The 27,777-nt window shown below is 40.2% G+C and overlaps 1 protein-coding gene across 1 annotated transcript in view; it reads right to left on the bottom strand.

Annotated features, from left to right (window-relative positions):
- Positions 1-1,287: 1,287 nt before the first annotated feature.
- Positions 1,288-27,777, bottom strand: part of LOC143301651 (uncharacterized) — a 30,927-nt gene continuing 4,437 nt past the window's right edge. Inside the window, exons 3-14 of the mRNA XM_076616083.1 lie at positions 24,852-27,125; positions 21,266-21,581; positions 19,947-20,100; positions 18,986-19,146; positions 16,351-16,505; positions 15,335-15,415; positions 13,183-13,294; positions 9,088-9,165; positions 7,883-8,010; positions 6,144-6,260; positions 4,134-4,241; positions 1,288-2,139 (exon numbers count right to left, since the gene is read on the bottom strand). Of these exons, the coding sequence (XP_076472198.1) occupies positions 2,052-2,139; positions 4,134-4,241; positions 6,144-6,260; positions 7,883-8,010; positions 9,088-9,165; positions 13,183-13,294; positions 15,335-15,415; positions 16,351-16,505; positions 18,986-19,146; positions 19,947-20,100; positions 21,266-21,581; positions 24,852-27,125 (3,772 nt within the window). The 3' untranslated portion in view covers positions 1,288-2,051. The remainder of the gene's footprint in view (positions 2,140-4,133; positions 4,242-6,143; positions 6,261-7,882; positions 8,011-9,087; positions 9,166-13,182; positions 13,295-15,334; positions 15,416-16,350; positions 16,506-18,985; positions 19,147-19,946; positions 20,101-21,265; positions 21,582-24,851; positions 27,126-27,777) is intronic.

Raw genomic sequence — 27,777 nt, 5'->3', positions numbered from 1 at the left:
GCCCTTAAATCTGATGCTTTTTTTTTTCTTTCTTTATCATTTCTTGATCATTACTTAAAATACTGGCAAAAAAAAAAAAAAAAAAAGAAAGAAAAAAAGAGGATTTTTAAAAACCGTGTTCTATGGTAAGACATGCATTCTTTTATTTATTCAGTTATTTGTTTGTTTCATTTTTAACATTGTTCAAGGTGCTATGGTTTGCAACAAGCGACTTCTGAATGTGACATTTTTTTTCAGATGTTGTCCCATCCACTAATTAATTACATATATCAGCCAGCACATTCAAAGCAAAATAAATTATTTTTAAAAAAACAACAACAACAACCCCAAACCAACAAAAACATAGGGCAGAGAGAGAGAGAGAAAGAGAAAGAGAGAGACAGAGAGAGGCAGACAGACAGACAGAGCCAGGGAGACAGAGATGTGAACATTTTAAACAAAACATCCGTCTTTCCAAACAATCTACACCCATCATTCCAGACAACCAAAACTGTGAACAAAAGAACCGGTTTCGGGACAAAGTAAGGTGGTATATTCCATGGAAAAAATAACATAATGCATATTTAAAAAAAATTAATACTGATATGAGATATCACAAAGAATTGATTCAATGGTGTTACATTTGTTGTTCTTGTTGTTGCACATTTGTGCCACAATCTCTCTCTCTCTCTGTATCTCTCTCACACACACGCACACACACACACACACACACACAACATAAACCTTATTCACGATTAAGGTCAGAATAACCGCTTACAACATTCTGTTGTTGTTGATTTTTTTGTGTGTGAAGGATTTCAGAATACTCACACTCTAGTACATTATGAGGATTCATCAATGCCATTCCAGAGAATCAGGAAAATAAATCTTCAGCAGATTTACGCTTCTGCTGTTCCATGACATATACAGAGAACCACAATGTAGTAGACCTGTCACCAAAGAAACTGCCATCACATTTTCTAAGGAAAACACTACAGACGTACGGGGCAAAGTGGTGGGTAGAGAAACAGAAAACTGTACATCAGATCTGATAATAAAACTCAAGCATGATCAGCTACCTCCATTAAAAAAACAACAACAAAAAAACAAAACAACACTTTCGTATCAAATGTGTCCACAGAAAAACACCCCCCAACAGCCCACAAGCAATATTTGAATCACATTTTTTTTTTTTTTTTTTTTAAACATCATTATACATTTTTTTTGCTCTTTTTTTTTTCCATACATTATTATACATTTTTTTTTTTTTTTTTTTTTACATTCATTATACATTCATTTATTTATTTATTTTTTTTATAACATTATTATACATTTATTTGCCTTTTTTTTCCCCTTTACTGTTATTTTTCAATAACATACACAACATTTTTATGTGATTCATGATTTATAAAATGATGCATATATGTAACAATTCTTGTCTCCAGTGGCCATGACCCTGGATGAAATATGTTGACCAAACAAATTATTGCCTACATGGGACAGACAGACAGACAGACACACGTACACAGAGAAGAAGATATTCATGTATGAAAATTGAATGAGCTGAAAGAAGCTAAATGAATAAAAAATATTAAACGAAAACAAAAAAAAGTCACCCAAATTTTACTGGTTTGGTCACAGATGATGGGCCACCATTTGATTCTTGTTGTTTTTCCTCCCCCCACGCCTCACCAACCCTCTTCCCTCTCTCTCTCTCTGAACACAATATTGTCCATCTGTAAATACAGAAGCCTATAAAATATCTGGGAGGGTTTTTACCCAGTCAATGTCCATCGGAACCCCCCCCCCCCTAACCCCCCCCCAAAAGTCCTTGCAGAAAAAAGTCAACAAAACGTTCATGATCACAACCTTGTAACAGTAATAACATATGTGTTCATTTTTAACATCGCACAGTATTTCTAGATTTCATCTAAAATTCAAGAGAGAATTGGGGGGCGGGGGGACAGAAGCATCACCTCATGAAATAATTCATGGAAACGCTTCACTGTATGAAAGACGGGTTTCTACATGGTGCGCGGCGAGTGCGTGATTTGATAACCTCATTCCCTCGATCACATCTCGATGTTCAGGAAGCGATTGTACCTCTTGAGTGCTGCCACATCACGAACGTTGCATCCGTACAGGTGGATTGTGTTCAACCTGCACACACACACACACACACTGTTATTTATGTTTACATTGTTGTAGGCTAATACTTGTTGATATGCATATACATATTCTCCTTCCCATGACAACTCATTCAATACACACCACAACTTCTTTGGACTTTTTCTTATAATATACTTTTCCTCTGATACATAACATGAACTTTTTTTAATTAAAATTTTTTTTTTGTTTTACACTAATATTCACATGCATTCCCTTTCCTTTATACACTACTTTACTCCTTTCTGTCTAAAAACACTTATACTGAATAGACGTTAAACTGAAGAAAAAAACCACACACACACACACACATACACAGATGATGATTCACAGCTTGGAGATGAAATCTGCAATATGTAGTATTGTATTGGTGTATATAGATTTTTTTTCCCCATTTCTATGTCCTCATGTGCCCTTGTGTGGTGTAATGCACTATTGTGTGTGTGTGTGTGTGTGTGTCTCTCTCTCTATATATATATCTATCTATATCTAAATCTATATATATATATATATATATATATTCTCATGTGAGGCACTTAGAGCCCATTACATGAGGAGTTTGCACTATATAAGTAGATAGAATATATTATAATTATTATCATTAACTGCAGTGCAGTCACTGATGGTCATGGGAACTCAGTGAACAATCATGCAGCATCCATGTATACCATTCTCCACTTCAACATGAATCATTCAACAGACTGATTAATTATGGAGCAACTTGTAAGTGATTCTCCAGTTCAGTACGAATCACAACAAAAACAAACAAAAACAAACACAGCAAAAAGACAACAACCCCCCCCCCCAAAAAAAAACAACAACAACAACAACAAAAAAACAAAAACAGGAGATAATTATGCAGCATTGCATTGTGCAATTCTCCAGTTATTAGTATGAATTACCTATAAAATAAAAAAAACACACAGAAAAAAATAACACAAGACACAAAAAAAGACATAAAACCAAGACAGGTTTCTTGACTCTGCTAAATGTACATTAATTTTATTATTCAATTTATCTATGATGCATATTCTAATGACATTGTGAATTTACAGACAATATCTTATCATAACTTTATCTTGTTGTATCTTAAAGTACAGGAAAACATCTTCCAGACTGTTCTGTTAATTATCTCCAGCAATGAAAGCCCTGCCCAAGACATTTTAATTCAATCCAATAAATGATTGAGTGTAAAAGAAAATATTAATAAATACTGATGCAAAAGAAAACAATTTTGTTTGATGCATTTTAAAGGAAATTTTCTATCTAAAATTACGTTTAATTACACATACTTAACCGTGACCCAACTAGTGCAGACTCCGGCAGGGGTCTGACATTCCTGTCCTGTGCAAACTACTATCAGCCTACGCGGAGAAAACGAAAGTACTATGGCCGATAACCTCTCGGAAGTAGGTAACCTCCCCTTTGTCCCCCTGGCTAGCACCCTCTTTTTCCGGCAGCAATCTCGACACCTGTTCCTGTGCACTTCATACGGCTAAGTTTTTTTTTGCATTTTCTATCTGTCTATCGGTTCTATGGCGTTTCTGTTTTGTGTCCAATTATGTCTTCAAACAGGTCGCAAAATTATGTGGCTCGATTGGAAGATCAGGCTAAAAAAAAAAAAAAAAAAAAAAAAAAAAAAAGAAATACCTCCCCAATTCCTACCAGATCGTTCACACTGGAGGTCCCATAGTAACTGCACTATTTCAACCAACCATGCTGAAAACCATATAATAATATGTGCTTGCCACGTTAAATCATTCTGACTGGTTCAAAGCTACTTCCCTTCCTCCCTAAACCCAAGATATATTCTGGCTTCTGAAAAACTGAATGCAATGTGTTTTGATTGTATTTGTGTGAACTTGCAGTAGAAACCCGAATAACACACACACACACACATACACACACACACTCAATGAACATAACTCACAGAATACTTCATACAGCTCTTTGAAGTATAATGACACAAACGATGCAGACAGACTTACCTCTTGCATTTCTTGATGAGTTTGGCCAGAGACTGTTCATGGATGTCAGCCAGAAAGTTGAACTTGGCACTCTCCAGATAGCGGCTGGCTTCAGCGAGCATCAGCACACTGACACAATGCACAAGAGAAAAAGAAAATCAACAATCTTTACAAAGTATAATTCCTCTTTCACGCCTTGCGCTCCCTCCTCCCGATCAACAGAGAACTGTTCACAACCCAAAGTCCATTACTTTAACCTGTTCACTGCCTATGTGATGGGTTAAACCGTCTATAGGCTTTCAAGAATTTTACCACCGCCAGAAATTGTGTCACAACTGTTGTCTAACCCAGAAGAAGAGTCTATTTCAATCATGAATAAACATGAATACAGGTCTAACATGGTACAATAATGCCATGACCTGTGGCTCGAAGCACTGACCACCTGCCAGCCCAATTAGGTGAAAAAGCACAAGCACAGCAGATGGCACAAGCAGTTTACAATTACAGTTTCTCAGGGAGGCGTCACTGCGTTCGGACAAATCCATGTACGCTACACCACACCCGCTGGACCGATGCCTGATCAGCAGCGTATCGCATTGCACTTTATCAGGTCTTGAGTGCATGCATATATATTTGTGTACCTACCATAGTGGATTTCTTCTACAGAATTTTGCCAGAGGACAACACTCCTGTTGCCGTGGGATGTTTTTCAGTGCGCCAAGTGCGTGCTGTACATGGTTTATTATCTCATCCGAGTGACCAGACGCTCAGTTTGATTTTTCAGTCAAACTTAAGAGAAAGGGGGATTCGATCCCAGACCCTCACAGACTCTCTGTATTGGCCGAAGAGGAGCCAAAGTCGAGTTCATGCAAAACAAAGGCATTTCTGATGATGACCCAGTCACTGACTGTGTGACAGTGATATAGCACAGAGCAAAGTTGTTGAAACGGTTCAACAGCGTGGGGGAAGATGTCAAGGGAGTGGGCGTGGCAATGGGACTTTAAAAGACTAGCACAACAAAGATGAGAACAACAAAGGCATGCAAGAGGGTGGGAGTAGAGGTGCAAAGGAGAGAAGAAGGAAGAGGGTGTATCTGGACATTTCCATGATAGCCAGCAGTTTGCTCCAAACTGTGTGTAGTCTTGATAGTTTTGATGTTATTTCTGTTCAGTTACAACACAATGTCTACTAGGGCTTCATATGGTGGGTGTTCTTTGTTTGCATGCTAATTTATGCTATTTTTTGTTGTTGTTGAAAAATTCACAGTGATACAGTTTTGCTTTGTGTTAAAAAGAAAATAAAAAATGGTTAACAAAAATATACCACATTGTTAAACCAGCTCAAAATCTTGGTCTATGCATCCCATAATTTCAAATGGCTTTCATCAAAAAGTTCAATTTCCTTTTCATGAAAAATATAAGGCTTGCATTCTTTCAACAAGCATATGTTGCCTGTAATGGGTATTTTTTCTCAACTTATACTCATTTTCACTGAAAATTCCCTGGCAGAGGCATCATAGGACTAGTAATGTTACCCTGGCAGTGACTACTTCCATTTTCTCATCATCTTCACCTACCCTTTAATAATAACAATAATACTAATAATAATAATAATAATAAAAATAATGATAATAACAATCATCCAATGTATAGAGTGTCTTTCCATGAAAAATATGCTCAATTGCACTGTACAATGTAAAGGCCAACAAGTAAAACATACATTTCAACACTAAAAAAAAAAAAAAAGTTACATACGTGCTGGACATCGAACCAAACATAAAGATATGTACAGACACACATGAAAAAACCCCAAAAAACCCCACCACCACCATCCAATACAACATGACACTTGTCATACATATTATACACATTACCTAAAATAATGCACATTTCATATCGCAATACTAAACACTAATATTAACCACTATGCTTAAACCCTTTCCAGCACCATCACCCCTCCCCCCGTCTCCCTCTTGCCCCCCCCCCTGTCCCCCTTTCCCACACCCACCCTCCCCTCTCTTCCCACACAGACCTCTTGTGGGTACAGCCAGTGGAGCTGATGTCGATGGATGTCAAACGGAAACAGCTGTTCACCAGTGTCTGAATGCTGGAGTCCGACACTTTGCTGCAGCCGCAGATGTCTAGCGACCTAACACACACACACACATGTTTATATTATATATGCTTAACCACTACTCACACTAAATCCACACACAGAGATACAAATTATATATGCTTATTTCATACTCACACAAAATCCACATAGAGATACAAACACCCACATACATAAATATATATATATATATATATATATAAACATACAAAAGCCACTTTAAAAGAAGAAAATTTGTATTGCCTAATTCAACTCAAAATGACAAAATCGATGGATACCAACAAAAGCCACACACACAACACACAACCACAAGCATGCACATATAATAATATACTTATATACACTACTCAAAAAGATGCCACACACACACACACGTCCGTAAATAGGCATAAACACACTCACACAAAACCACACACACATGCATATGCACAAAGGACCCACAGCAACAAGACAACTGTGCCTCCAAGAAACTGTGTAGAAAAATCCTCTTTGATAGTAAAAACAAAAACTAGCAGACAAAAAAAAAGACAAGAGAGGCAAGGCCTTCAAGACTCACTTGTGATACACTTAAAAAAAAAAAAAAAAAAAATCCAAGCTTTTTTATGTATTGAGTATAATTTCAAAATGTAATGTTTAAGGTGAGAAAGATCAGTTTAAAGCAAATTAAGTCCCCTAGCATTAATTACAGAGTAATATCCCTTTTTTACTATCTGCACCAAAACGTTTGCAAAATAAATAAAACTTCCATGCTGAGCAAAAGAAGTTCCTGTTTGAACAAAAAATGATAATGACTGCTCTTGTTGTTGGGTCAGAATATCAGATCAAAATGCCAAGTTTAGAGAATACAAAAAATATAAATATAACAGTAAATGCAGTTTGCATATAATTAGGCTTCATTTTTTATTTTTTTTGTGCCCATCCCAGAGGTGCAATATTGTTTTAAACAAGATGACTGGAAAGAACTGAATTTTTCCTATTTTTATGCCTAATTTGGTGTCAGCTGACAAAGTATTTGCAGAGAAAATGTCAATGTTAAAGTTTACCACGGACACACAGACACACACACACACAGACAACCGAACACCGGGTTAAAACATAGACTCACTTTGTTTACACAAGTGAGTCAAAAAAGAAAAAGAAACCAAAAAGAAACCAAAAAGTAGTGCTGCAAAGTGGCGATGTGCTCTCCCCTGGGAAATCAGCCTGAATAACACTCAGAGAAATCAGCTGCGACATAAAATGAACTGACCTGCTTATTGCATATTATTGCTTATAGTCCAGTCGACCATACAGGGCCGTATCAGGAACCGTCAAACCATACAAATGCTGAACTGCGTCAACACAAAACTGTCACATCTACAAAAACAAAAACAACCACACCAACAAAAAAAAACAAACAACACCAAGACAAACCCACAACACACAGTATCAAAACCATTTAGCTCCTCAGGGCAAATAAGACTGGGCCTTGAATGAGGACGTCAGACCTTCCGCTTAATCTATCATCCACAGATTACAAAAATTTGTGAAAAAAGGAAAAAAACAACAACAAAAAACAACAACAAAAACCCAATACTTCAAAGCCAAACAAAAATCCATTAAAAAAAAGGTCATACAGGCAAATATCACTGCAGAATGGACACAGCAAGTGAACTGACCTGATGTCCGTGGAGAACTGAGCGATCTCCACAATGGCCTCGTTGGACAACAGCGGACAGTTGGCCAAGATGAGATGCCGAAGGCGCCTGCAGCTCCGAACCACCTTGCGAATGCTGCTGTCCCCCAGCTGTCCCAACACACACAAGCACTGGTTAGCACAATGCTCAACACCCAAGACACTGTATTGTATTGTATAGTACTGCATTTTATTACTATTTTTCCTCCCCCCGAAAGCGGAGTACTGCTGCCTACAGGGTGGGATAAATACGGTCATACACGTAAAAGCCCACTCTTGTACATACGAGTGAACGTGGGAGTTGCAGCCCACGAACGCAGAAGAAGAAGAAGAATTACTATTTTTTGTCACAACAGATTTCTCTGTGTGAAATTAGGGCTGCTCTCCCCAGGGAAAGCGCGTCGCTACACTGAGAACACTACCACTTTTTTTTTTCTTTTCTGGGGGGTATTTTTCCTGCCTGCAATTTCGTTTTCCTATCCAAGTGGATTTTTCTACAGAATTTTGCCAGGAACAACCCTTTTGTTACAGTGGGTTCTTTTACATGCACTAAGTGCATGCTGCACACGGGAACTCGGTTTATCGTCTCATCTGAATGACTAGCGTCCAGACCACCGCTCAAGGTCTTGTGGAAGGGGGAGAAAATTCTGGTGACTGTGGGATTTGAACCAGTGTGCTCAGATTCTCTCGCTTCCTAGGCAGACGTGTTACGTCTAGGCCATCACTCCACTAACAGTACTGGCTTCAAATAGAAGAATTTGGTATGCGCATGCAGTGTTAAAATGACATTAGACACTGCACACCTAAAAATCACAGAAAACTAGGGAGGTTTCACATTCAAAAAAGAAATATCAAAAGCAAAAAAAAAAAAAAAAAAAAGAAAGAAAAAAAGAAAATAAGTAAAGATTCATACGTGCATACAAAAATATGTATGTTCATATAATCATGGTTTATTGTAGTAAAGATTCATACGTGCATACAAAAATATGTATGTTCATATAATCATGGTTTATTGTACTTAAAAAAAAAAAAAAAAAAAAAAAAAAAAAAAACTTTCCATCAACCTGAATGTCATTTTATTACATAACAGACCTCTCTTTCTTCTGCATCGTTTTAAAGTGCAGTTTCCCAGAAAAGAGACTTAAATTCTTCAAGAGAGATGAATGCCTCATAATATCATCTACCAACCTTCTTACACCCTCGCAGGTCAAGCGTTTCAACACGGCTTAAACTGGCAGACAGTGTCACCATGTTGGAATCAGAGATCTGGTGAGACAAATAAAGACACTATTTAGCAAGCATATATATATATATATCACTGAGAGACAAACAGGATACTAGCAAACACATGCGTATCACGGAGAGACAAACAGGACACTATTCAGCAAACAGATATGTATCACATACGTATCACCGAGAGACAAACAGAACACTACTTAGCAAACACATACAGATTACAGAGAGACAAACAGGACACTATTTAGCAAACACACATTTCTCACAGAGAAAAACAGGACTATTTAGCAATATACATATATATATATATATATCACAAAGAGACAAACAGGACACTATTTAGCAAACACATACATATCATTGAGAGACAAACAGGACACTACTTAGCAAACACATATAGATCACAGAGACGAACAGGACACTATTTAGCAAACACATACATATCACTGAGAGACAAACAGGATACTACTTAGCAAACATATAGATCAGAGAAACCAACAGGACACTACTTAGCCAACACATGTATCACACAGAGACAAACAGGACATTTTTTTAGCAATATACATATCACACAAAGACAAACAGGACACTATTCAGCAAACACATATGTATCACTGAGATACAAACAAGACTCTGTTTAGCAATATACATATCACATGGAGACAAACAGGACACTATTTAGCAAGCACATATGTATCACACAGAGACAAACTGAAACAAGACTCTGTTTAGCAATATACATATCACATTGAGATAAACAGGACACTATTTAGCAAACACATATGTATCACTGAGAGACAAACAAGACTCTATTCAGCAATAAACATATCACACTGAGATAAACAGGGCACTATTTAGCAAACACATATGTATCACTGAGAGACAAACAAGACTCTATTTAGCAATATACATATCACACTGAGATAAACAGGGCACTATTTAGCAAACACATATGTATCACTGAGAGACAAACAAGACTCTATTTAGCAATATACATATCACATACAGACAAACAAGACACTATTTAGCAAACACATCTCAAAGAGAGAAAAACAGGACACTATTTAGCATTGCACTGTATTGTATTGTAATGCGCTATACTGTAGTGTATTGTGCTGTACTGTATTCAGTTTCAGTTTCAGTAGCTGAAGAAAGTGTCACTGCGTTCGGACAAATCCATATACACTACACCACATCTGCCAAGCAGATGCCTGACCAGCAGTGTAACCCAACGCGCTTAGTCAGGCCTTGAGAAAAAAAGAAAAAAGGTGAATAAATAATAGATAAATACATTTAAAAAAAAATTACTACTACTACTATGTATAAGGTGCAAAAACTTGACGAAGTCAACTATAAGCGTACATAAATTAAAAAAAAAATTATAATATAAAAAAGTAGCAATAATAATAATAATAATAAAAAAAGACAAAAAAAAAAAGAAAAAAGAAAAAAAGACAATGATGATAAATAAGCAAATAAATGTAAAACATGGAGACAACCATTCACACATACACCCACATATGCATAACAGATATGCACCAAACATGCAGTTTCACAAATATGAAAGCACAGTCAAATACACATAAACGTACATGAGCCCCAACACCCCCCCCACCCACCCCCCGACACACACACATTACCCTGCACCTCCTCTACCCCCCTCCTCCACACACTCATTTCTAGGCTACATATCGCAGCTTCCACAGCACACACACACAAACACACACTCACACACACAAACACAGACGAACACTTACTTGTACAAGCACACACACATACGCCCATATCCCCCACCCCCAAACACAAATATACAAAGACATATACACACACACCCGCACATTCCAATATTCCGTTGCTCCCACAGTGTAGGCATGCATACACACACATACCTCATCCTCTACCCCCCTCCCCCCTGCACCCCTCCCCCTCACACACACACACACATACGCACATGCACAGAACTCTCCTGACACTTGTGTACACTTACACCCTCATGCATGCACAAATGCACCCAAACACAGACCCACACATATACACATGCACAGAGGCTGCCACTGATTGGCCGCAAGAGGGATGGGAAAAGATCTCTGATGCCAAGAACGTGGCGTCTAGTGTGTTGCTCAGTCAATTGTATTTGGAAAAGCCCACAGAGACTCTGTTCCATTTTGAAGAAATTTGCGCAATGTTGGTTTGGAAATGATGCCAATATTTGTTTGATTTGCAAAGCATCGTGCTCTACTTTTCATGCTAGACTTACTGTATTGCACTGCACTGTACTGTACTGAACTGTTCTGTATTGTTCGTATTGTGTTGTGTCTTGTTGTACTGTAATGTATTGCATTGCATTGTATTGTACTGTAATGCACTGTACTGTACTGAACTGTTCTGTACTGTTTGTATTGTGTTGTGTCTTGTTGTACTGTACTGTATTGCATTGCATTGTATTGTACTGTAATGCACTGTACTGTAGTGTATTGTGCTGTATTGTATTGCACTGCACTGTAATGTATTCTACTGTACTGAACTGTTCTGTATTGTGTTGTGTCTTGTTGTACTGTAATGTATTGCATTGCATTGTATTGTACTGTAATGCACTGTACTGTAGTGTATTGTACTGTACTGAACTGTTCTGTATTGTTTGTATTGTATTGTGTCTTGTTGTACTATATTGTACTGCACTGTACTGCATTGTATTGTACTGTAATGCACTGTACTGTAGTGTATTGTGCCGTATTGTATTGCACTGCACTGTAATGTATTGTACTGTGCTGAACTGTTCTGTATTGTTTGTATTGTGTTGTGTCTTGTTGTACTGTACTGTATTGCATTGTATTGTATTGCACTGCACTGTAATGTATTCTACTGTACTGAACTGTTCTGTATTGTTTGTATTGTGTTGTGTCTTGTTGTACTGTACTGTACTGCATTGTATTGTATTGTACTGTAATGCACTGTACTGTAGTGTATTGTGCCGTATTGTATTGCACTGCACTGTACTGTATTGTACTGAACTGAACTGTTCTGTATTGTTTGTATTGTGTTGTGTATTGTTGTACTGTACTGTATTGCATTGTATTGTATTGCACTGCACTGTAATGTATTCTACTGTACTGAACTGTTCTGTATTGTGTTGTGTCTTGTTGTACTGTACTGTATTGCATTGTATTGTATTGCACTGCACTGTAATGTATTCTACTGTACTGAACTGTTCTGTATTGTGTTGTGTCTTGTTGTACTGTAATGTATTGCATTGTACTGTAATGCACTGTACTGTAGTGTATTGTGCCGTATTGTATTGCACTGCACTGTAATGCATTGTACTGTGCTGAACTGTTCTGTATTGTTTGTATTGTGTTGTGTCTTGTTGTACTGTACTGTATTGCACTGTATTGTGTTGTATTGTATTGTAATGCACTGTACTGAAGCGTATTGTGTGGTATTGTATTGCACTGCACTGTACTGTACTAACTGTTCTGTATTGTTTGTGTTGTGTCTTGTTGTACTGTAGTGTATTACACTGTATTGTGTTGTATTGTAATGCACTGTACTGAAGCGTATTGTGTGGTATTGTATTGCACTGCACTGTACTGTACTAACTGTTCTGTATTGTTTGTATTGTGTTGTGTCTTGTTGTACTGTAGTGTATTGCATTGTATTGTATTGTATTGTACTGTACTGTAGTGTACTGTACTGTGCTGTATTGTATTGCACTGCACTGTACTGTATTGCACTGTATTGTATTGTAATGCACTGTACTGTAGTGTATTGTGCTGTATTGCATTACACTGCACTGTACTGTATTGCACTGCACTGCACTGTACTGAACTGTTTGTATTGTGTTGTGTCTTGTTGTACTGTACTGTACTGCATTGTATTGTATTGTATTGTACTGTATTGTACTGAACTGAACTGTTCTGTATTGTTTGTATTGTGTTGTGTATTGTTGTACTGTACTGTATTGTACTGCATTGTACTGTAGAGTATTGTGCGGTTATGTATTGCACTGTACTGTACTGTACAGTGTCCAGCCCCTGCTGACCGACCCACCTTGTAGCACTGCCCCATGTTGAGGGTCAGCAGAAAGGTGCAGTGCTCCCCCAGGGTTCGAAAACTGGCCGGGGTCAGACTGAAGCAGCCAAACAGCTCCAGCACTCGCAGGCTGAATCAACAGTGAGACACAGCCAATTATCGTTAATTTTATCATCATAACTATTCTTATTCCTCTTATCATTAATATAATCATTATTACGATTACTATCGTCATTAATGTTGCTAAAAGTGCAGGGTATGAAAAACTGGCCGGGGTCAGCCTGAAGCAGCCAAACAGCTCCAACACACACACAGGCTGAACAATGACTCATAGCCAATTATCATCAATCTCTATTACTATCAGTATCGTCCATGTTGCTAAAAGTGAAGGGTATCAAAAACTGGCCTGGGTCAGACTGAAGCAGCCAAACAGCTCCAACACTCGCAGGATGAAAAATGACACACAGACAATTATCACTAATTGTATCAATACTATTGCCAATATCCTCGATGTTGCCAAAAGCACAGGGTACAGAAACTGGGGTTGGACTAAAGCAGCCACACAGCCCCATCACACACAGGCTGAACGATAACCACACAAACAACAATAACGTCACACTGCTAGCAAGTTATCATTATCATCACTCTTGCTTTCTGCCATCACGCATCAAATACCAGCTTCTGTCTTTTCCCAGTGTGTCTCACAGCTTTTCCCCACAATCACCATATTGTCAACTCATCCCTTCTCACTGGAACGTTTCCATCCACTTTCAAAACTGCAATCATCCGGCCTCTTCTGAAGAAATCCAACCGTGACACAAACATTTTGAAAAACTATCGACCGGTCTCTAATCTTCCATTCCTGTCCAAACTCCTTGAAAAAGCTGTCCTGAAGCAGCTCAACAACCACCTATGTTTCAACAATATCATCCACCCATTTCAGTCTGCCTATTGTGCTGACCACAGCGCCGAAACCACGCTCCTCCACATCCTGAATAATCTACTGCTAGTGTCCGACTCAGGACAGATCTCCCTTCTCACTCTTTTCGACTTGCCAGCCACCTCTGACATGACAGACCATTCAATCCTTCTTTCCCAAATTCATTTTACATTTAATATCAATGGCACAATTCTAAACTGGTTCAAATCTTATCTCACTGATCGATTCCAGTCTGTCATTGTTGATAATTTCCAGTCTGAACTCGTTAAAATTGAACATGGAGTCCCACAGGGATCTGTTTTAGGCCCAGTGCTCTTCACACTGTACACTGCCCCTCTCGCTGAAATTATCAACCGCCATAATGTCAGTCATCATTCTTATGCTGATGACACTCGACTCCAGAAGAGTGATACCCCTGAAAAATTGTCGTCACTCTTGCAAGAAACATCCAACCGCTTTCTGGACATTCAAAACTAGATGACTCTAAATAAGTTAAAACTGAATGCGGACAAAACTGAAGCAATGATCATAGGAACTAAACAAAAACTCTCTTCCATCACAACTGACACAATCAAACTTGGCAGTACATCCATCCCTCTTTCCAGTTCAGTCAGGAACCTCGGCAATGTCCTTGACAACATACTGTCCATGCAAATATTTATTAGTCAGACATGTCAATTGCGGCACATCAGTTCCATCTGGAAATATCTGTCCACTGACATCTAGACTTGTCATTTCTCTCATTCTCTCTCGCCTTAACTACTGTAATTCTCTATTGTCTTGTTTGCCTGCTTCATCCATTCAGTCCCTTCAGCCATACAAAATTCTGCTGCCAGACCTTGTCCTCAGAAAGGAAAGATCTGAGCACATCACTCCTCTTTTGCAACATCTCCACTGACTCCCTGTCTCACACAGAATAAAGTACAATATCAGCACTCTATGTTATAAATGTATTCACAAATCTGCCCCTTCCTATCTCTGAGACTGCCTTCACCTCTGCACTCCATCTCGCTCTCTATGATCGGCTTCGGATCCACTTTGTTTACACATACCCAGATTCAAACATTCCACTATTGGCTGCCATTTTTTCTCTGTATCTGGACTTTGCAATTGGAATGAACTTCCTCTTTTGCTTTGTCAAGTCTCTGCTCTCAGCTCTTTCAAGTCTGGCCTTAAAACCTACCTCTTCCCAAAATAGCCTCCCTTCCCATTCTGCCTGATTATCCTTACCTTGTTCCATGTTTTTCCACCACTGTTTTCAGACTTTCATCAGTGATCTGTTGGCACCCGTTCAAACACAGCGACTCCAGTCTGAAAGCAAAGCAACGCTGTGTCATTGTAATGTTTGTACTGAGAACTGACCCGTTCAAACAAGGATATGATTGATTGATTGATTGAATCTTTAATTGATTGAATCTTTAATGGGTAAAGAATTAGGCACAGTAAAGGCCTTTTTACAATTCTGCCCATTTAACGACATAAAAAATAAAGAACGAACGACACAAAACATAAAAAATAAAGAAATAAACTGAAATAAAATAAAATAATAAGAACGACGAATAAGAATAGGAACTTGAATAGTCTATTAAAGGTAACAAAGCGATGAAAAACTGGAACAATTGGTACATTACATGTACATAGGTACTTACACACACACACACACACACACACACACGCGCGCACACACACACACACACACACACACACAGACACACAAAATTATAAAACAAGCAACAAAGACATACGTACACATTCACGCCCACACACTCAAACACACACAAACACACACACGCACTTACTGTTCACACATACACATACATTCAATTTTTCATTCATCATGGCATGGCAGCTAGTGGACTGAGTACAAGCAAGCATTTGCAAAAGACCGCGAGTAGGTTAATCAAATGTATCGAATAGAAATATTCTTATCTTAGTTTTAAAGAGAGATATGGCTGGAATTTGACGACATGTCTTTGGAAGCATGTTCCATTCGATGCTTCCATTAAATGAGAGATGCAGAAGAAGCAAAAGAAAAAGAAGAAGAAAAAAAAAGAAGATGATGAAAAGCAGCGGCAGAAGCAGCAGTAGGAGAAGAAGAAGAAGACAAAGAAGCAATAGAAGAAGAAAAAAACCCAGAAAGAAGCAGAAGAAGAAGAAGAAGCAGAAGAAGAAGACCAAGAAGAAGCAGTAGAAGAAAAAGAAACAGCAGAAGAAGAAGAAGAAGCAAAAGAATATCCCCCTCCCACCTGTGACAGCAGCCAGCCAGCGCCGTCAGCCCGACGTCCGTGACGTGGCACCAGCTGGCATCCACATGAGTCAGGTGTCGGCAGTAGGTGGAGGCATGCAGCAGGATCTCATCCCCGATCATCTTTCCTTTGCTGCAGCGACTGAAGTTCAGCTCCTGGAGGAGGCAGGTGGCATGATGGTTAAGATGCGTATCTACTGACAATGTATCCCTGAGGTTCTAGGTTTGAATCCCGATCTCACCCTTTCTCCAAAGTCTGAATGGAAAAATCAATCTGAGCGTCTAGTCATTTGAATGAGATGATAGACGGGCGCAATAGCTGAATGGTTAAAGCGTTGGATTTTCAATCTGAGGGTCCCGGGTTCGAATCTCGGTGACGGCGCCTGGTGGGTAAAGGGTGGAGATTTTTACGATCTCCCAGGTCAACATATGTGCAGACCTGCTAGTGCCTGAACCGCCTTCGTGTGTATACGCAAGCAAAAGATCAAATACGCACGTTAAAGATACTGTAATATCCATGTCAGCGTTCGGTGGGTTATGGAAACAAGTACATACACAGCATGCACACCCCCGAAAGCAGAGTATGGCTGCCTACATGGCGGGGTAAAAATGGTCATACACGTAAAAGCCCACTCGTGTATATACGAGTGAACGTGGGAGTTGCAGCCCACGAACAAAGAAGAAGAAGAAGAAGAATGAGATGATAAACCGAGTGTCTTGTGCGAAGCATGCACTTCATGCACTGAAAATAGGGATGCACTGAAAAAACAAAGGCAACAAACATGCTATCCTCTGGCAAAATTCTGTAAACGAAATCCACCCTGAGTGACTAAAAGCACGTTGGGTCACACTGGTCAGGCATGTGCCAAGCGGATGTGGTGTGGCATATATGGATTTGTCTGAGTGCAGCGACACCTCTTTGAGACACAGAAACTAAAACTCCTGGTCAAATAAAGTGAACTAGAAATGCTACAACTCATTTCCAGTGTGCTGGGGAATGGACTGATTATTCATTAGCTGTTTTTTTCTCCCTTCTTTTTCACATCAGGAACATGTTAGTCATGGAGCATCAGGTCCGTTTTCCTGCCTTTGGGGAAGGGGGGGGGAGAGCAGGGGGGAGGGGGGGGGAGAGAAGGGGGGGAAAGGGGAGGGGGAGCGGGGGTGCTGCAACATGCTTCTATCTCCATTGGTGTTTGGTTGTTGTTTTTTTTGTTTTTGGTTTTTTGTGTGTTTTTGTTTTGGTCAACTCATACATAGTTCTTTGTCTGTGTTCTCTACTATATGGATAATCATTCTGTTCCTTTTATGGTCAATCAGTGGTTATGGATGTCTGGATTTCTTGCTGCTACAGTAACAAAAAAACAAAAACCACAACAAAAAAAAAAAAAAAAAAAAGAGGAAAAAAAATAGAACCCAACAAACTTTATAAGTCATTTAGTTCAGCCAATTATTCCCTGTTGCTTTTTGGATACCACAAACATCTTAGCAGCAGCAGCAACAACAACAACGAAAATGCATAAAAAAAAACAAAAAAACAAAAAAACGTGAAACACATAAAACATTAGAAGAAAATTGTGTCTTATTCATAAATACAACATACGTATGTGTGTACATACATATATGTTTCTTCTTCTTCTTCTTCTACTGCTTTCGTGGGCTGCAACTCCCATGTACACTCGCATGTACATGAGTGGGCTTTTACGTGTATGACCGTTTTTACCCCACCATGTAGGCAGCCATGCTTTGTTTTCGGGGGTGTGCATGCTGGGTATGTTTTTGTTTCCATAACCCACCGAACGCTGACATGGATTACTGGATCTTTAACGTGCATATTTGATCTTCTGCATGCGTTTACACACGAAGGGGGTTCAGGCACTAGCAGGTCTGCACATATGTTGACCTGGGAGATCGTAAAAATCTCTACCCTTTACCCACCAGGCGCCGTCACCGTGATTCAAATCCGGGATGCGTATGTGGTGGCATTCATTTTACAGTTTCAAACTGGAAAGTATACACTGATTATTAGTCTGCCTTACAGATTTCCATTCATTACTAAGCAAAACAATGTCAGCATCACATTTCTTGGATCATACATGCCCCATCTTTTTCAAATGTGCCATAAATAAATTCAACAAAACAGCATGCATGTGAAAGCAATGGTTTTGACTTTTCCAGCTGAATCTTGTTGAAACCTGAAACTGAATCTATAAAACAACAAACAAACAAAGAAACAACATTCAGACGCAAATGCAAGTCACACACACACACACACACACAGACACACAGGCACACACACAGACACACATACACAAACAAAAAACTCCACCACCCTCCCACTCACATATCCCCCCCCCCCACCCATGCAACACACACACACACACACACACACAAACACACATAAAAACAAAACAAAAAAAAACAACTCCACCACACTCCTACTCACATACTATCTCCCCACCTGCCCATGCAACACACACACATAAAACAACATCAACAAAAAAAACAACAACCACCCACCATCATCCCACCCACATATCCCCCACCTACCCATGCAACACACACACACACTACACACACACACACACACACACACACACAAATCACACACACACACACTGACAAGACCTCATCCTCACCTTCAGCTTGGGGGCAGTCTCCCTGAAGAGTTCGCGGAGGGTGTTCTCGGAAAGCCTGTCCCCGTGGCACTGCACCAGGGCCAGGGACACAGGGTGGCGCCGGGCAATCTCCTCCAGCCACTCGTTCTGCAGAGACTTCTTCCTCACCGTCACCTGCTTCCCTGCAGGCACCAACAGGAAAAAAAAAAAACCCACTCAGATGGGAGGAAGGTGGCAGAATGATTAAGACGCACATCTGCCAATACAGAGAGTCCGTGAGGGTCTGGGTTCGAATCCTGCTCTCGTCCTTTCTCCCCAGTTTGACTGGAAAATCAAACCAATGAAACAAAGTGTCTAGTCATTCGGATGAGATGATCCCATGTGCAGTAAAGCACCTGGCGCACTGAAAAAGAACCCATGGCAAAATTCCCCTATAAAAGAAATCTACTCTGAAACACACACACACACACACACACACACACACACACACACACATGCATGCACTCAAGTCCTGATTCAGCACGCTGAGCATCGGATTGGCAGATGTGGTGTGGCGTATACGGATATACGGATTTGTCTGAACCCAGTGACACCTCCTTGAGAAACTGAAACCGAAACCAAAATCTTCCTCGTTCATGGACTGATACTCACACATTCACTCTTATACACACGGACTTTTACGTGCATGACCATTTTTTACCACCATCATGTAGGCAATCATAATCCTTTTTTGGGGAGGTGCAAGCCACGATAGTCAGACATGCCCAACCCAGATTCTGTCTATCAGTACTACAAAAATCAGGAACAAGACAAAATTATTGGTAACATCACGTAACACTTGCTCGCAGTCACAGAACAGCATACACAGAGACCATCCTCTTCGTCACCATTTTGGTTTGCCGATATATTTTCAGAAATTCTGGTTGGTTTTCCAGAGCAAATACAGACAAATTGGAACAGAGAAAAGAGTGAGTGCACTTACACATCTGTGGGTCGAGAGCCACGCGGTACAGCTGTTTGCAGGTGAACATGACGTGGAAGAGATCTACCTGACGTAGGTAGGTGAACACATGTAGCCACAGCTCATCCGGGAGGAACAGCCACTTGGACCCCTGCTCCAGTTCGTCTCTTGGGGTCTGTGGGTAATATCACACACACATTCCAGTAAGTTGTTCCGATAAGACAATAAACTGAGGTCCTTCGTGTAGCAAGCACAGAAAAGAACCCACAGCAACAAAAAAGGGTTGTTCTGACAAAATTCTGCTGAAAAATCCTCTCTGTTAGAAAAACTGGCAGATAAAAAAAAAGAAATAAAAAAGACTGTTGCGTTTTAATGTAGCAATGCCCTCTCCAAGGGCAGAGAAGCCTGAATTTCACGCAGAGAAATCTGTTGGAAGAAAATACTGTATAATACAAATTACAATACACAAACATGTACATGCATACAGTGATACACAGACACACACACACACACAGAGGCCTGCACACACACACTCATCTATGTATATAAACAGGCGCACTTACTTCCACACAAAAACATACAAGAAATGGTCCGGTCATCTCTACCGAAGAACAAATTAGTACTGGCATGAATAAAAAAAAAAAAAAAAAGAAAAAAAAAAAAGAAGACACAAAACAAAAAATCTTAAACAGATAATACAACAGATACCCTTCGACAAACATAACCTTCTCAAAACAGCTGTCTTAAATCTTCAACAGATAAAACAGACACCCTTCGACAAACATTACCTTCTCAAAACAACTGTCTTAAAACAAACATAACCTTCTCAAAACAGCTGTCTTAAATCTTTAACAGATAAAACAGACACCCTTCGACAAACATAACCTTCTCAAAACAGCCGTCTTAAATCTTCAACAGATGATACAGATACCATTTGACAAGCACTACCTGCTCAAAACAGCCATCTTAAATCTTCAACAGATAATACAACAGAAACCATTCAACAAGCATTACCTGCTCAAAACAGCCATCTTAAATCTTCAACAGATAATACAACAGAAACCATTCAACAAGCATTACCTGCTCAAAACAACCGTCTTAAATCTTCAACAGATAATGCAACAGACACTATTCGACAAGCACTACCTGCTCAAAACAGCCATCTTAAATCTTCAACAGATAATACGACACCATTCAACAAGCATTACCTGCTCAAAACAGCCATCTTAAATCTTCAACAGATAATACAACAGACACCATTCGCCAAGCCTTACCTGCTCAAAACAGCCATCTTAAATCTTCAACAGATAATACAACAGACACCATTCGCCAAGCATTACCTGCTCAAAACAGCGGTCATAAATCTTGAGCGCCGTCGAGGGGCCTGCAGGGATCAAGGGGAGAGTATTCTCCTGGACGGCTAACCGGTGGATGGGGCGGCCCTCGATGTCGACGTCCTGACAGCGCGGTGACTCCACCCCATTGCTACCACCCTGGGGCCCTGATGGGGGTGGAGGTTCTGACAAGGAGTAATCTCCCCCTGCTGCTGACGCAGCGCCCTTGGTGAACTGGGAGGTGGTGTAGAACCCTGCACTGTAGGGCCGCTGGCCGCGACCAGCACCACTCCCTCCTCGGCCTCCTCGGTTCCATCCTCTCCTGGAATGAAGAGGAAATTATCATCCTTTGTTTTCCAAACCATCATCCTTTGTTTTCCAAATTATCATCCTTTGTTTTCCAAACCATCATCCTTTGTTTTCCCTCCATTTCCAAACCATCATCCTTTGTTTTCCAAACTATCATCCTTTGTTTTCCCTCCATTTCCAAACCATCATCCTTTGTTTTCCAAACTATCATCCTTCGTTTCCCATCATTTCCAAACTATAATTCCTTCTGTGTGCACTGATCAATTTAGTTTCAATTTCAAGTGTCAACACATTCAGACTGAACAATAATAGATTAATACACTCCACCACATCTGCTGTTAAAAAACCCCAGAGAAACAGATGCCTGACGTTAGCTAGCATGATAAACCCAATGCTTTGATCAGGCCCTGAAAGCCCACCTCAGGTTTGTGTACATTAATCAAGTGTGAAAACTTTTTTTTTTGCATTTATAGTTAATAATATTCTTTATGTGATGGGCACAGGTCAAGATATCAATAATAAAAACATGTCACATCACCACAAAGTGAACGAAGATGGATAAACACTTCGATTTCAAAGCATAAATCTATGGACATTAATAGTCTTGGCCTAGACACAGGAATCATATGATTATCAGAGAGAGAGAGAGAGAGAAGAGAGGGAGAGAGTATATATATACTCTAGATCTATCAATCTATATAATCATATATAATATATATATATATATATATGTATGTATTTCAAACAATCATTCAGGTGTAACAGATTGCTGTAATTGATAACATCATCATGCATAATCTAGAGGTCTATATTCAGGTGTAATAGACTGTATTTCAAACAATCATTCAGGTGTAATAGACTGTATTTCAAACAATCATTCAGGTGTAATAGACTGTATTTCAAACAATCATTCAGGTGTAATAGACTGCTGTAATTGAAAACATCATCATGCATAATCTAGAGTTATTTTTCAAACAATCATTCAGGTGTAATAGATTGCTAGTATAAACATCATCATGTGATAATCTTGTTCTATCTATTAAAAAAAATAATCTAGTTCTATTTTTTTAAAAAACAAAAAAAATCTGGTGTAATTGATTGCTATAAATACACCTCAAAACTGAGTATGGCTGCCTACATGGCGGGGTAAAAACGGTCATACACGTAAAAACCCACTTGTGTACACGCAAGTGAATGTGGGAGTTGCAGCCCATGAACAAAGAGGATTGCTCTAAACACCATCATGATCATGCTCTGAAAATTTTAGCAAGTGAGAAAGCATGTTACACATGTGTGTATTTACTTGTGTACAACTGATGTCTACGTGTGAATTGCAAAAAATTTGCTATATTTCATATTTGGTTTGTTTGTTGAGAGTATGTGATAAAGTACTTAGTAAGTGAAAAGAAAAGAGAGTGTGCTTGAGTGAGAGAGAGAGAGAGAGAGAGAGAGAGAGAGAGAGAGAGAGAGAGAGAGAGAGAGACAGACAGAGAGAGAGACAGACAGACAGAAAGAACAGAGACAGAGACAGAGAGAGACATAGACAGAGAGAGAGAGAGAATAAGCTTCAAGAAAGGTACACTTTTTCTGTATTTGTGGGCTGCAAATTCCATGTTCATTCATACCATTTATAATGAGAATATCAATGAGTGGGCTTTATATATTATAATTTATATATATGTATGACCATTTTTACCTGGCCAAGGAGCCAGCTATACTCGTTTTTTTTGGTTTTTTTAAGGGTGAGCAGGCCAGGTATGTTGACGTGTGCACAATCAACTGAACACTGACATGGATTAATGCCCACTTCTATTAATGGATCTTGAACATTTTTATTTGATCTACTGTAGACTGTGCAAACACAAGAAGGATTAAGGCATTAGAAGGCCAGCAAATGGCTTGACCTGGGCGATCAGAAAATCTAATCTCCACCCTTAATCCCCAAGGCACTGATACTAGGATAAACCTAAGGACCCTTTGACTAGCAGTCCAAAACTAATCCCTCGTCAACTGAGCTCATCAAGATTTAGTCATGTTGTCATCTGGTTGCAAACTGTTCATGGATATTCATTTTCATACATTCCGCATACCCTTGTGTTGGTGTAATGCAAAGCTAGTCCTTGTCTGTGTGAAAGAGCTGTCTCTTGAATCAATACAAACACTGTGTACACACACTGACACAGACACGAGCACAAAGTACACACACAAAGCACACACAACAAGTGTGGACACAACCTGCTTTATACAGATTTTTTCCCCTGTACATGACAATGGTTATCATGAATGTGCAATATGCAGGATGAATGTACATGCAATATGCCTATGTTGATGTCCATATTCTAAATATATTTATGTTAATAATTACGACAATAATTTATTGCAATGTTTTTACAGCTAATATATGTGAAATGCTTTTATTTCAAACCATATGTTTAATACTTCTGTTTAATCAAGTAATCTCTGTGTGTGTGTGTGTGTGTGTGTGTGTGTGTGTGTGTGTGTGTGTGTGTGTGTGTGTGTGTGTGTGTGTGTGCTGATTACCTGGTTGTGTTTTGCTGCACCTGATGCAATTATCTTCATGAAATAAAATATTTATTCTTATCTATTATAATCAATGTACAATATAGTAGGCTATGCATGCTCATAATTATATTCAAAATAATGTTTATCAATTCTTTCTGTTTTTACATTTATAATATTACCTGCATTGTGTGGAATGAATTATGAAACAGTGTATCATTGCATGTAATATTTTTACATTTGTGTCTTCGTTACATTCCTAACAGCTGTTATTTTTCATTTATTTATTTATTTTTTTTACAATTATGCCTATGGTTTACAAGTTGTTTACTTGTCTATGTTGTGATAATGCACATGACCAAATTTCTCTAGTTGGAGATAATAAAGTTATTCTTATCTTTTCTTATTCTATTCATATATATGTATGTGTGTTCCTGCATACTCTTGTGCATGTGTGCAATGCATAGCTTGTGTTGAGAATTTCCTTCTTGAGTTAAAATAAAACAAACATAAACACGCTCACTGACTCAGTGTCACACAGGCACAAACAATGAAAAACTCTTCGACACTTACACACAGTGACACTCTCTGACACATACAATCAGTGATACACACATGCACACATACGCACACTCAGTGGCACAAACAACACACACATAAACAAAGCAACACACACACAAAGTGACACACTAACACACAAGCTCAATGACACCCACACAATGACACACACACACACACAGCACTTCCATTCCAGTCTGCATACCTGTTGTGCTGGTCAGCACTGGCAGGGCGAGGCCGCTGGCTGGGGGGAATCTCACTGCTCTCAGGAGGGGAAGGACCAACCAGGTTGTCAGTGCTGCGACTGGCTCTGAAATTCCCTGTGCTCTGCCTCGTTGGCTTGCTGCTGCCGCCGCCGCCACCTGGCGGCATGTTGAGCGATGAGCGTGTGCGTAGCTCCCGAGGGTGGTAGGATGACCATGCAATACTGGAGCGCATCCAATGCCGGTTGGGCTGAGGGGCTTCAATGGAGGCACGCACTTTGCTTGTGGGGCTGGGCCTGTGCTGAGGCTGTTGCCGAGCCTGGGCGTTTTTCTTCCAGCGCTCTGGTGCAGCCGATTTCCTCTGGTTTTCTACCACTTCTTTCAGGAACTGGAAGTTGCTGTTGGCCAGCTCCGGGTTGGGCTGAGAAGGAGCAGGAGGCTCAGGGCTGTGCGGGTGGTGGGCAGCCATGTTGTTGTTTTCTTCCTGCGCCTCTTCTGCTGCAGCCAGAGAGTTGATGTCATGGGAGTAACTGACAGGAGCAAAGTCCTCTCTTGGGCTGCTGGTGTCGGAGCTGGCATCGTGACCCACGCTGGCAGCGCCCTGCAAGGAGCTGGTCTTTTCTGACGAGTCGTCCTCTTCATCGCTGCTGTGGATCAGGTTCAGCTTGGGCACGACGTTGGCCCCCGATCTCGAGCTTCTCAGTATCTTGGCTTCTTCGATGGCAAATATCTCCACATCTATTGCTTCGTGGCCTTTCTTAACAGTCTTCTTCTGCCCCTTCCTTTTTGGGGTATCTTCCTTACGCCCAGGGGCGCCCTTAGAATTCACTGCAGTGCTGTTTATGCCTGAGTCTAAATTCACAGAAAATGCCTTTGGTGCCTGTTTTTTACCTGCTTTGGAGGTGTCCCCACTACGTCTTTCAGAAGTGCTTCCATGAGCAGCACCTCTGTGTTTGTTTGGTAGTGGCTGGCTGAGAACTGGAGCTGAGTCCTGAGGCTTTTTCTGGAGGTAGCTTTTGATGAAGCCACGGATGATAGGGTCGTTGATCACTTCGCAAATTTCGTTTATTTCTTTTTCACTTCTTCGGGGGCCGTCTTCAGGAACAAGGCTGGCTGAGGTCTGGTGCTTCCTAGACTCAGCCTCTTCTCCACTGGAGGGTCTGCCGCTGTCCTTGTTGTCTGACACCTCAGGGGTGTGTTGAGATGCCTCTTCGGCGTCTTCAGAGAAGTCCCGGTGGATGTTGCGCCTGCATGGGGAACTGGAAGCTGATGCTCCTCGTCCCGACTCTGGAGATTCCTTTGTTTCCACTGCTTTCTCTACCATCGCATGGTCTGGTTCTGTTGCTGGTAATCTCACTTCTGGACTCTGACCACTTCTTGAAGACTCCTGATCCTGCTCTCTTGTGGAGTTGTAGACTATTTTTTCTTCAGCCATTTCCTCTAACTCCAAAAGTGGCTCCTTCTGAGCACTGTAATTCTGAGCTTCCAAAGGAGCCTTTGCACCTACAGGGGACTGGTCTTGGGAGTCGTAACGCTGAACTTCTACAGGCAACACCTTATTCAACCCTGACAGCTCTTTGGAACCAGAAGAAGTTTTCGCTTCAACTGAAACTGCCCCTGAATCGAAATTTCCCTGGGAGGGCACTTTCCTCGTCTTAGAAGATGAAAAAGCAGCAGCAGCAGAATCTGAACTGCCTTTCTTTTCTCGGTTCTTCTTTTTTAAGTCCTTGGCAGGGATGGGGTCGATGCCGATCAGCACCCCACCACACTGAAGGCACCAGGTCATGTACTCCTTGTTGACCGCCTGGCACTCGGGGCAGATGCGCACCAGGTTGCGCATGGCCTCCAAGGCTTCTTCGTCGGCAGCGGCTGTCTCCGAGCGATGCTTGATGCTCTGCATTACAAGGGGGTCCACCCCGATCTGCTCCAGTCTGTCAGTGATGCCCCCTGCCCTGACACTGGTGCCTGTGGCCCAGCTGGTCCTGGTCACCGTTGTCATGTCGTCATAGTCGCTGCTGTGGTTCAGACTGAAGGAGTCTGATGACTTTTTCGTGTCCATGCCTTGTCTGTTTGTCACCTGCTGTGCTGTGTGGTCTGGGGGCCCCTGCTTGGACGGTAGGGAAGGGGGAGGCTGGTGGAGGTGGTAGGGTGGGGGTGGGAAGTTGGGTGGAGGCATTCCCAAGGACGAAAAGTAATGCTCCATTGAGGACGTGGTGAAGTCCCCTGATGCTTGACTGTTGCTCCTGGAGTAGGCCTGTTTTTCAAGCTCCTGGCGCCTGGAAAGAAGATTAAAAAACAAGGTTTTTCTTTTTTTTTCTTATTTCAAAGAAAAATGTCCCATATCTATAAACTATGGAATATAAATAATATTACTGGAGGAAAAGATCATATGCAACAATTAACAGGTAAAGAAAAGTTTCTTTCTAAAAATCAACCTTCCCTCCCCTCCAAATCAAAGTATGCATACATTAAAGTTTAAACTATTTATAGAAAAGTGTGTTGTAGAATTAAAAACAAGAGAGACAAGGCCTTCAAGACTCATTTGTGATACTCTCTTAAAAAGATTTTTTTCAAAATAAATTTAATTGTTAAAATATGTTCTGTATTTGCTATTATAAAGCTTCAGGTTAAAAACAAAAGAAAAAAAAAAGGCCTGAGTGCAGATTCAAACCCGGCATGTTCAGGTGGGAAGAAATTGTCTGAGTCACTGAACTATTACAGATCCATGAATGACATTCAAAAATTATCACTTAAGCATGCTTTTTTAATGGCGATAAATCGATTGTGGTTTTTGAAGTCTAAACGCTGTTTAAATCACATTATTTTGGTGTATCTCGGGCATTTAAGAATTCTTTAAAGTCTGCAGTAAAGGAGACGTTGCCATTGCCACAATCACACTGCAACATTTAGCCGTTTTCTCTGGATCCA

The sequence above is a fragment of the Babylonia areolata genome, chromosome 27 (genome assembly GCF_041734735.1).
Source record: "Babylonia areolata isolate BAREFJ2019XMU chromosome 27, ASM4173473v1, whole genome shotgun sequence".
Taxonomy (NCBI): Eukaryota; Metazoa; Mollusca; class Gastropoda; order Neogastropoda; family Buccinidae; genus Babylonia; species Babylonia areolata.
This window is presented reverse-complemented; position numbering and strand designations above follow the sequence as displayed.